Below are 12,276 nucleotides of genomic sequence, written 5' to 3'. Positions count from 1 at the left end.
AGGGCTGCATCCTTATGTCTAATTGGTTCTCTACTACATAACTTTGTGAACTCCAGTTTTTGTGCTCTGCTGAGCTGTTAAAGATGATAGTAAATGCATTCCATTTGTTGTGCGCCCATCTTCTCCAAGGAATGGTTTGCTGGTTTATATGGAATAAGATTAACAGTCACCTGTAAATCATATTGTTGTGTCCTCTCTATATCTTTAGGATTATGACACTGAGAAGCGTCGGAAGAACTCTCGCCGTGTCAGCTTTGCAGATACCATAAAGTAAGTTTAATCTGAAGGTTTCTGATCTACAGATTGTTTATGTATAAATGTACATCCCAGGCAGTGAGCTGGTGGCCAGTGAAACTGATAGGTTCGCATAAATGCATGCGAATTCAAGTGAAGGAACTGAATATTATTGGTGGCAGGAGAAAATAGAAAGTCAGAGACCTCAGGAATTTGAAGAGATCCTTAACCCATTCTTCTGCCTGTCTCGAAAAGAAGGCAAAAGGGAAGATTTTATAACTAGAATGTTTTGGTTGTGTCATTAATTCACTTTGTGGCTTTCATTTTAAGTCTAATAAAGATAATTTCCCATGGGAAGTTGGAGGTAAGTTCAGGAAGTTCTTGTCTTTCTGAGCACTTGTGTTCAGGTATTTTGTAGAACATACAATATAGAGAAGGGCTGAAATCAAAACTGATTTTTTTTTTTACTTGGTTTTAAACAGAACACCCTTTGCTCCAGCAGAGATAATTTTGTGTAGCTTATAAAATGTCTATTCTGTTCTTTGTTTCAGGGTTTTCCAGACAGATCTTCAAACTAATGTGGTAGAGCCAGAAAATACAGGTAAAAATTTCTTTCTCTTTCAATTACAGGGTCTACAGATCTGTTGGCCAGTGGGTTTTCAGTATGCATGCAGCTACATAAGCAGAACTAGACCTGTCAGTCACTGATAGGGTAGGGCGGGGCCAACTGTCAGTGACTGACAGGTCTGATTCAGTCTATGTAGCTGCATGCAGGCTGAGAGAGCCCATTAGTTAACAGCTCTGTAGATCATGTAACTAAGAGGAAACTTTTGATCAAAATAAACGTTCCTATTCTATATACACCTCTACCCCGATATAATGTGACCCAATATAACACGAATTCAAATATAACATGATAAAGCAGTGCTCTGGGGGGTGGGGCTGCGCGCTCTGGCGGATCAGCGTGAGTGTGTGTCTGGCTCCGACATGCTGCTCTGAGCAGCGTGTTAAGGGTGCTGGGCCGGGGCAGAGGGTCTTGGGGGGTGGTCAGGGGATAAGGAGCGGAGGGTTGGATGGTTCTGGGGGTGGGGCGGTCGGGTGACGGGGAACGGGGGTGTTGGATAGGGTGTGGAGTCCCCAGGGGCTTGTCAGGGGGCGGGTGTGGATAAGGGTCGGGGGGCGGGGGTTGGATGGGTCAGTCAGGGGGCAGGAAGTGACTATTAATAATGGAAATGCTCGAGGCCAAAGCAAGTTTGATATAACGCAGTTTGACCTATAACGTGGTAAGATTTTTTTGACTCCTGAGGACCGCGTTATATCGGGGTAGAGGTGTATTTAGCATTCAGTTTCTACAGACCCAGCAGAATAGCCTTCTATCTATTCCCAGCTTCCAAAAGTTTGTGTAGCAAGTACCTGAAAAGAGTTAACAGAACGTCAAGCTGTTCTGTTCTTCTGGTTTTCCGACTGTGAGAGGGCACATCAAAAGTCAGAAAGAGTAGAACCTTTTTCCTGCAGTTAATTCCTATCTCTGAATGTCTTGATGTCGCTGCTCCTTTTGTTGATTTAATATTTATATTCTCATTTTATTTTTAGAGAGAGCAGCAAATATAAGGAATCAAATCCTATTTAACCAGTAAGTTTGGAAAATTGTTTTTTTGTACACCTTAAGAGCTATGCTCTGAGGGGGGGAAATTCCTTACATGACACAACTATCAAAATTAATGTTTCTCTCAAAAACAAAATTAAGCATGGCATACTCTTATTTTAAAAATTAGTTTAAGGGGTTTAGCTTCGTTATGGAAATGATAATCTTGAAGAAAGCACATGTTCAGTTCAGCCACTCAGAATAATACAGCTGTATGGGTCATGGTATTTGCCACTAGTCATAGCTCCCAAAGAATCTAGAACAGGTTCTTCTTCAAGCTTTCTGCTGCTAGTGATGCTTAGTTCTATGAAGGGAGTAGAAGTCTTTGGAAAATAACAAAGCCTAGATTTTTCCGAAAGATTTTTAAAGGATGAACAGAAATAAGACCCGCATGTTTCAAAGACTTCCACTCCCTATGCAGCATTGAGGTACCACAGTGGTGGTATTTGCACTTCAAAAACAAATTAATGGGACAGGGAAGATAGTTTGTATCATTCTATACTAGATAAAAATATTTTGAACATGTTAGCTCTTTGAGGTGAACCCTACTGAGTTTACTAATTCATGCTAAAAATACACCTCTTTTCATAGTGAAGACAAGCCCATGGAATCTGTGCTCTAAGGCCTTGTCTAAATGAGGGGGAATGGTGGTGGTTAAAAAAAAAATTTAGTGTGATTTTGATTAAAGTGTTTAAAACATATTGATGCACCTCATGAATGTACAGTTTGATGCCTTTAAAACATTTTAGTTGGTGAGGGAGGAGCTTAGGATTGGCCACGAACAGCTAACATTTTTAAAGGAGTCAAGCCCTGTCTAGGTACTAACATGCTTTAAACCAACCGTCTTCCCACTTCTCTCCCACCCCCCACATTTTTCCTTCATCATGCTAAAGTCTATCTGTCCTGAAAGAGCAGTAAAGGACACCAAAAGGAGAGGGCATCAGAAGTCACACTGAGAGCAGAACAAGGTGTTTACCTGATACTCCCCTTTTCCTTAGATGGAATTACTGGAGCCTTTTAGTTTACAGAAGATTGAACTCAAACTGCCTTATAGCCCATTGGGAGCAGAAGGGGATAACCTAAAGCAAAAGGTCTGGGTTTAGAATAAGGAATTAATTTTAGCCCTTCTCTCTTCCTCAGTGGCAAATAATAATTCACCAGTATGCAAAATATTTGGGACGGGCAGTATCTTCTTGACATGTAATGTTGCAATAATTTCTTGAGTTAAGGACTCTCTTCAGCGTTATTGGACTGCAACTTTGTATCTTACAAATCTACTCACAGCATCTGTTACCTGCTGTTCAATACCCGAACACTGTTCCAACCCTAATGCTCACTTCTTGCTATATTACCGAAATGAGAGCTCTGTGTTTTGAAATCTTTTAGTAAACTGTTTATATAAAACTACTTTTTTTTAGAAATGAAGGGTCTGAAACTGTTCAGTGCGAGATTACTGGTAAGTTTAAAAATAGATTTCTTTATTAACAAGTTACTTTTGTCCAAAACTACTTATTGTGTTAAAGGATGTGAGCAGTCCTGGAACAATCTGTCTGTTAATGAAGAGAACTGTTGTGTAACTGGGGTTTTTGCCCCATAACTGCTTGGCAAGCATTCTGCTGTTGGACCTCAGCTACTTCCTCACAAGAGACTGATGAAAACTTATTTTAGGGTATATTTGTCTTAGTCGGCTGTATTTGTGTTCTATCCACACTCAGTTACTGATACATGTAGAGTAAGTTCACAGATCCCCATTTCCTATGATCCCGAACTCAATGGATGCAATACTTTTTTCTCTTAAAAGGGATGGACACTTTGCTTCATGCCCCAATCCAGACACTGGTGCAGCAGACTGAGGTATGTGAATACGTTCACTCTTTCATGCTGAGAATATTTGGGTCCAAAAATCTATTACTTCCTACACAAATGAATGCAAGAGGCCTAACCAACAAAGATGAAAATACAACTTAAAATGTAAATGAGTTACTGAACAAACAGGATCTTTGTTCATAATTCTCTTGGGAAGAGAAAAATGTTCAGACTTTCTTCCAAGTATTTCCCCCCAATCTGATGAATATCATACTGTGATACTGCAGACTTCTACTTTAAAGTAGCTTGCTAATTTCAGCATTAGAGAGAGCTTTTCCATTATTTCTAGTTGTGATCTCAGGGTATGCAGAAAAGACTTTTGTGCCAACCGCCTTTTCATAGCTGGGAGAGCTCACCCATGCTTTTCTCATCTAGTGATATTCCTTTAAAGATGGAGGTAAGAATAGATACATTATCCCATTATCCCTATGGCCGCTGCAACGTTCCAGAAAGATAGTAAACAGCTGGTGTTTGAGCATGTCTCTGTAGTTTTCCCTACTGACTCAGGCAGTGAAAAATCCTACCTTGCAGCTAATATTTTTGTAATCCTGGTCATGTAAATCATTGAGCTTGTGTGTTCTTACACTTCACTCATGCATCCTGGGAGCATGTAATCCAGTGTTGTGGAACATGCTCGTGATTCTTTTTTTTCCAGGCAGGCATTTGCCAAGATACTTGCTGCTGTTGCAATGCCCTTTGGCTTTTTCTAGACTAGGATTTAAAGATGTTATCTAATACAAGCTAACTAAAATGTTCTAAAGTCTAGTGTAGACAAGGCAGTATATACCTTAACACAGGGATCTCAAACTCAAATCACAGCTGTTTGGCGGCGGGAAGCACTGGGAGGTAGGTGGAGGAGCGGGGCGGGGGGTGAGGGGAGCTTGGCCGCCTATGGCGGCCCGCAGGAAATAACTCCACGGGCAACGTGTTTGAGACCCCTGCCTTAACACATGCTAAACTGGTCAAGTTAAAGCCTAGGCTCCTGATCATTTTAGAAAAGCCCAAACAGGTCATGCTGCTTCAAGCATACTGCTTATTGCTTGTATTGCATAAAAAAATTGTACTTTAAATAAAGTGTATAGAATATTTTCCCTTGATCTACGCTTTATAAAATATGAGGACCCTGGTCAATTGTGGATCATTATTGGTCAATTTTCTTTCACTATGTTAGATTGGTTGAGCCTGTCTAAATCTTTTCTTCATTCTCGTCTTGGTTGTGGGAAAAAGAATTGTATAACTTCCAGATCCCATTGCTTATATGAGCATACATATGCCAGCAACAAGGGAGGGCTTTTGATTGCAGCCAGGAAGAAAGGATTAGGCCACAACATATAACTGGAAAGAAAAATGGAACATTTTTGATCCATAAGTGACCCAACTTTATGAATAAGGATCAGTGATCCAGCTATAATCTAAGCAAGATAGATCCAACATATCAGAAGTTTATATATCGCTGTAAAGTTCTGAAGTAAACTCTTACTCTAAAATGTTACATAGCATTATGCTGTAATTATGGAGCCCTGTCTCTTTCCTTGAAGGTGTGTAAGCTTTCATTTTTAGCTAAAGCTGTGTCTATTTACTGCTCACCTAGAAGGTCAGATACAAGTGATAGTCTGTATTATTAAATAAATAAATAAAACTGGCCTTTAGGCCACTTTAACTGAGCCGTGTATTAACCAGAATAATTGGTTTAGCGCTTCTTGTATATGTCAGTAACTGTCATTTCCTGTTCTTTATTAGTGGCATGATACAGACAACAATCAAACAAATAGAAACGACAGAACACTTATCTTTTTGGATGAAAATGAAATGGATATGACAGCTAGTCACACTGCAGTGATCACACGTAACCTTAAAAGCAATGAAGAAATTGACAAACCTAGGAAAATAGACATCAAATCATTTTTAGCTGGGTTAACATCTAAAAATGAAGGGCCAGAAATGAACAAGGAATTTCGTTTTTTCTGTGATCCTACAGAGGCAAATTATACATGTCCGTCTCTTCAACAGAAGCCAGACTTTGAGCCAGTAAAGAAAATAGATTTCAGTGAATTCTTGACAAGTCTGAAGTCAAGTGAAATGTTTGCTAACCCCACTCTTGAAGGACCTGACAAGGAGAACCTGTTTTTTGTCCCTTCACAACTTCCAGAAACTAGTACATTTTCTCCCGTGGAGTGTGTATATTCCCTTGCACAAGAGAACACCAGCAGTGTGACTAGAATCTTCAGTGGACAAGATGATGGGATGGATATTACAAAGTGTCATGTATCTAACATTAATACCATGTTCCCCAATACTTGTGAGGCCATATCAAAGCAATTAGAATGTGGTGATGTAACTGTGGCTTGTGGAGATATGGATATGACTGCCAGCCAAACTGTAAAAATGTCCCTCTCCAAAAATAACACATTCAACACTGAGAAACACAGTCAGACCATCAGAATGGATTTATCATCCAGTTTTGTTGCTGACCAATCTAGATTAAAGACATCATCTAACCATCAATTGATTGTTCCACAGGACCCCCAAAGGTGTGTTGAAAAGAAAACTGTAAGTGTAGAAGATGAGGAAGGTATTACTCGAAGCCATACTATCTTGATAGACAATCACAAAGCATCACAAACCTCTAATCAAGGTTGCAGAACAAAGACTGTGGTTCCTGGATGTGTTTCTTTTGAGCCCGTCTTCCATGGTGATAAAACCATTGTCTTTTCCAGTTGTAATGATATGGAAGTTACTGGGAATTGTACATTTGTAAACTATAATGAAACTTCCAAGGCAATTGGCAAGTCTTATTATGAAGCTTTTCAAAAACCAGGAAATGCCATCTCTTTGCTAATGGAAAAAACAGTTTCAAGAGATGATGACATGGACATTACAAAATGTCAAATAACTTCAGATAATCAAGTTCTCAGGCAATGTAAAAACAATGCACATACAATATCTTCTGTGCCAGATAACGGACGTGAAAAAGGGATCCAAAATCACAGAGCTGCTTCTGAGACTCTGGGTCTAAATTCAAGTGCAAATCCTAGTTCTTGGACTTCTAAGGGCACATTTCAACACAGCACAGTGACCCCTCTGCTCGTTTCACGGCCAAGTGACAAAACAATAGTCTTCTCAGGGGAAGATATGGGCTTGACTAGAAGTTATATTGCCAAGGATGTCGAAAAGGGCATTGCAAGTCAACTTCCCCCTGTCTCTGCTGGTATGTCCACCTCTGTGAAATTCAAACCTCAAATTTTTGGTAACAAACCTAGCTCTTCTAATTTAAATGAGCAGGAAGAAATGGAAATAACTAAATGTCATGCTTCAGTCATTGACCATCAAAACACTAGAATAACTACAAGCCAACAACAAATGCAGCCTAAAACTATTCCAGGAGAGAACTGGAACAACGAAGTGAATGAAGCTGTAAGTCGTCTTCTAAACCTTGACAAGGAAATGGGTGATCACACAGATATTAAAAGAAGCCATCCCAATCCCAAAACCATTATTTTTTCATCACAAGAGCAAGAGATGGAAGTCACTAAAAGCCACACCATTGCCAGCAACAACTGTGTGCTGAAACCTTTGCAAAGACAAAACTGTGAAATATCTCAACAATTGAGGAGAAGCCTAGTCAACCCTTCACTTGCCTATACTAACGACAAAACTGTTTTTCCAGATAATCAAAGTATGGATATAACCAGAAATCATACTGCTGTTCTTGACTTTGCTCCTATTCTAGTAGCACAGGAATATGAGAGTACACGTACTCAGAACAATGTAATATCTAAACCACAACAACTACAAAATAAGACCCTCTTATTTTCTGATGGTTCTGATATAGATATTACTAGAAGTCAGACTGCGGCAATAGAATGTGGGAGTCTCGGAATGAACTCAAATCAAAAGAATGACACTCCTGGAAATAACCAAATTCCAGCCCTTGCTGCTCCAAGATTTGCTTTCACTTCTGGTGATGAGACCCTTCCCTCTGATATTAAAGGAAATGTGCATTTTGGGAAGACAGCAGGAATACACATTGACTCAAAAAATTCTGAATTGCAACAGCAAAGCCATACTATGGCAGCATTAAACAAGGTACTGTCAAACACTGCAAATTCTGAGAGACTTTCTTCAACTAGTAAAGCAGCTTCACTTTCTTCAAAACAGGACTTCATTAAAACAGCCAGAACATCGATGCAGGATACAAAAAATTCACAGATGGCTTCTCTTTTGGAAAAGTCAGTTGTGTTCTTCTCTGAAGAAAATATGGATTTGACTGGTAGCTGTGTAGTAAATGTTCCTGATACAGTTTTAACGGAAAGAAAAGATACTTTATTTCTAAAGAAAAAGGACTTGACCTCATGCCCTACCATTATAGCTGCAGATAGTGTGCAGCAACCAGGATGTGACCAGTGCCCCTTGATATATGGCAATAAGACGTTAAGCAACAATGGCTTAAAGCCATTGTCTCTTTCAAATGAGAAGACTGTCATATTTTCAGTGGATGATGATATGGAGATGACTAAAAGTCACACCATGGCATCGGACAATAAAATTTACCTACAAGGCGAGAGTTCAAGTAATGTAATACCCTTAATTCCTGCAGATAAAACTGTTGTATTTACATACAATGATGACATGGAAATAACTAGACCCAACACTGTTGTAATTGATAAACCTATGGAAAAGGCTGCATCCCAGACTGTGCCAGAACTAGGTAAAGGGACTGGAAGGAAAAGTCTGATTGGATCAACTAGTGAAAAGACTGTTGTGTTTTCACTGGGTGGTGAGAATGACATGGAGATCACAAAGAGCCATATAGCAGCAATAAACAGTGAAATTGCCTCACAAGGTGAGAGAGCACCTCAAACCCAGTCTGTAGTTCATGGAGATAAAATGGTGTTTATGTTTAATCAGGATGATTTGGAAATAACTGAATCTCACACTATTGATAAAACTATGGAAAGGGTCATGCATGTGGATAGATTAAAACTGGATAAATGGGTTGGACAGGAAGCTTTTTCAAATAGCAAAACAGTTGTGTTTGCGATGGGTGATGACATGGAGACCACTAAAATCCATACAGTGTCCTCAGATGATGATATTGCCCTACAAGGTGGGCAAACCACCCACGTTGGTCCTGTACTTCCTGTTAATGAAACCATTGTGTTTACATGTAACCAGGATAAGATGGATATCACTGCATCTCACACTGTTGCTATTAATAGTAATAATCTTAAAGGATCTGAGAACCAAGAAGTGTCAAGTAAAAACCACCAGCAGCAGAATTTATGTAGAACATCGGCCCCTACATGTGGAGAGAAAATGTATTTTATGCATGTAGAAGATTTGGATAAGGGATGCCACTCAGATTTTAGGGACAAACATGGCCTGGATTTCCCTGCTTTATCAGTTTTAGTATTTCCCTATAAAAAGGAAGAAACAGATACACTCAAAATCCACAATGTTGCCACGGAAAAGTCCATTGGTCCTGTCACTCTGCCACTTCCTGAAGTCACTTTGGATATTGTTCAGGAACCACAGAATGTTATTAACCTTTCCAAGGGCAACTCAAGTTCTGTATACTGCCAGGATCTGAAAAAACAAGTAAAACTTAAATCAAAGAGAGTGTCTTTCAAGCTTCCAGAGAACCAGATAGAATCCTCGACTTACAAGATTGAAAGTCAAAGAAAAGAAGTTGCTGAGAATAGCCTCTTGGATTGTGATGGAGAAAATGATAATGGTGTGTCTCAGGTTCAAATTCCAGTCCAGCAGTCTCACTTATTTAAGGAGATCACTGATAGTTTGAACAGGGGTGCAGTTAATATGTTGGATACTGGTAGTATAGACTTGAAAGATGATCCAGGGAAGTTGACTTCATCTAGACATGAATGCAGATCCACAGAGTTAGACATTGATGGAGCAGACACTGTTATGCTTTCTTACAAAGAGACTAAGGAAAATGAGGGAGTGTCTGCTGAATGGGAAAAACTTACAAAAGATTCCCAAAAAGACTCTGAACAGATTAAGCAATTCTCCCAAGTCAATGACATTCCTGCAGAACAAGTAGATCCCAGCCTTGTGTCTGAATTATCAGGTATTGTTAACATTTGTTCAAGGCTGAAAAATTGTAGAAGGAAGTCAGAAGTTGTCCCATTCTCTCAAACTGCTGCTGTCTCTAATCTTGCTGACAATTTTCCCAAATTGGCAACACAGCCAGAAGATCCTTTGAGCTTAAGAAAAGATGTTGAAAAGGAGTCCATTAATGCATTTTATATCAAAGAAGAGGAAAATATATATTTTGAAACTGGAGATGCACCCTTAGACACAACACATACAGATAAATGTCAAGTGAGAAAGCTACCCCTAGGTATCTTCTTGCCTAAATTGCCAAACAAAAGAAATTCCACTGTTCCAAGTGGAGTAGAAGCTCAGGTTCCAGAAATAAATTTAGTCACCAGCAAAACCTCTGACAACATTTATCCCATTGGAAGGCAGATCTTGAGCCCTTCTCAGTATATAGATGAGGAATTGCTTCCTACATGCCCAGAGGAAATGGATTCAGTTGAGATTATAAATGATGAGCCCCTTGATGGAACCTGTAAAGAGATGAATAAAAAGGAGATCTTTCACAATAAAAGCTGTCCATTAGAGGAGCAAGAAACTTGCAACAACCAGAAGAGAGCTTGGGAACAAGAGGAAGAGGAACTCCAGAAAGGAAAGAAGATCAAGAGGGCTGAGAGCTGGGATGGAGATACCACAACAGAACAGCGGGTGAGCCTAATTACTCAGTAATCAGAATGTGGTCAACTGCCCCAGGGCTTCGATTTCATTCTGCCTAAATTATAGGAGTGTGAATTAAAAAGTTTTAGTGTAGTCTTTACTCCTTGGGTTTCTCTCAGTCACCAGTTCATTAATGATCATGGTTCTCTGCCTTTCCCCACTATCTTTCCTATCTCTTGCCAGAGCTACAAAATAAATTGATGTGTGGAACGCACTTCTGAAGTGAGAGGAATTTGGGACAGAGTACTGATTTTCATGCCAGTTTTAAAGCATCCACCCTTAATAGTTTCATGCTAATTCTTTCTTTGACATGTGTTCATAGTCATCAGACCATTTGACAAGGTCACATTGCTTCGTTTGCTTTCCCCTACAGACCCAAACTTAGCAACCCTTGTATTGCTAGTAAGAAAGATGGAGCAGGATGTTGTTAATACTTAGAATTATGACCTGTTCTCTAGCAGAATATTTAATTTCATCCCTGCCAAATGCACAGGCAACCTTAATTCTAGCATTTTTCAGTGCTTGAATTTGCACCCTTAATAATGTTCTTTGTGTGTAATAGAGATTTAGCTTAAACTGATTCCTTATCCTGTCTTAAATTGAATTGGAGGTGTCCACACAGGGTTTTGCACAGATTTAATTAAATCTGTTTAAAATCATACTTTGAGTTAAACCACCATGCAACTTTGAATGAAAACAAGGAATAAGATATTGTCCTTGTCCTGAATAGCTTTAGCTGAGATAAGGCTCAACAAGTGAGGGACAAACAGCAGGAAGAAGGGATAGGGAGAACAAGGATAACAATAGTGAGGTCATGTGGTCATATAGACTAGTCATGAGTCATGCCTTTGTTTGGCTCTTTTTAATCCCTTAGCTTTTTCTATTTCTATATTTGTAATTCCTTTGCCCTACTTCTATTTTTATAACTTTGCCTGGCTCTTTTCTAAAATTATATTTTTTAATTCCTTAAACTATTTCTATAATGAGAGCAGGTGGGAGGTATGAAACAGAGCAGACAAACAGCAAAATAGTTCGCATTAGCAACTGCATACAAAACAAGAGGCAACTGACTGGTTGTCCTTGGAGGAGTGACGTTCTGGAGTGGAACTGAACTGGGCTTTTACTTCACAAAGAGTGGTGAGAATGTCCAAAAGCTGGAAAGGTGACTGCAGACCCACCTGCCAGAAGAGCTGGGAGTTAGACAGGTGGCTGGTATGGCCTTATAGTGGGATGTCCTACTATTTAGTATATATAAATAGGGCCCTACCAAATTCTCGGCCATGAAAAATGCATCATGGACCATGAAATCTGGTCTTTTGTGTGCTTTTACCCTATATTATACAGATTTCATGGGGGAGACCAGCGTTTCTCAAATTGGGGGTCCTGATCCAAAAGGGAGTTGCAGGGGGGTCACAGTATTGCCAACCTTACTTCTGTGTTGCCTTCAGAGCAGGGCAGCTGGAGAGTGGTGGCTGCTGACTGAGGGCCCAGCTCTGCAGGCAGCAGCGCAGAAGTAAAGGTGGCAATACCATACCATGCCATCTTTACTTTTGTGCTGCTGCTGGCAGTGGATCTGCCTTCAGATTTGGGCTCCCGGCCAGCAGGCGCTGCTTTCCAGCTGCCCAGCTCTGAAGGCACAGAAGTAAGGGTAGCAGTACTGCAACCCCCCCTACAATAACCTTGTGACCCCCCTGCCCCCCTCACACACACTTCCTTTTTGGGTCAAGACTCGTATAATTCCAACACCATGAAATTTC

At 40.0% G+C, this 12,276-nt stretch overlaps 1 protein-coding gene across 1 annotated transcript in view; it reads left to right on the top strand.

The window, feature by feature from the left end:
* KNL1 (kinetochore scaffold 1) overlaps positions 1-12,276 on the top strand; it is a 47,233-nt gene that overhangs the window by 10,229 nt on the left and 24,728 nt on the right. Inside the window, exons 5-10 of the mRNA XM_074955695.1 lie at positions 209-270; positions 786-835; positions 1,828-1,867; positions 3,298-3,335; positions 3,681-3,733; positions 5,486-10,510. Coding sequence (XP_074811796.1) covers positions 209-270; positions 786-835; positions 1,828-1,867; positions 3,298-3,335; positions 3,681-3,733; positions 5,486-10,510 — 5,268 coding nt within the window. The remainder of the gene's footprint in view (positions 1-208; positions 271-785; positions 836-1,827; positions 1,868-3,297; positions 3,336-3,680; positions 3,734-5,485; positions 10,511-12,276) is intronic.

This window comes from Natator depressus, chromosome 6, assembly GCF_965152275.1.
Source record: "Natator depressus isolate rNatDep1 chromosome 6, rNatDep2.hap1, whole genome shotgun sequence".
Classification (NCBI taxonomy): Eukaryota; Metazoa; Chordata; order Testudines; family Cheloniidae; genus Natator; species Natator depressus.
Note: the sequence above shows the minus strand (reverse complement) of the source record. Positions and strands in the feature narration are given on the sequence as shown.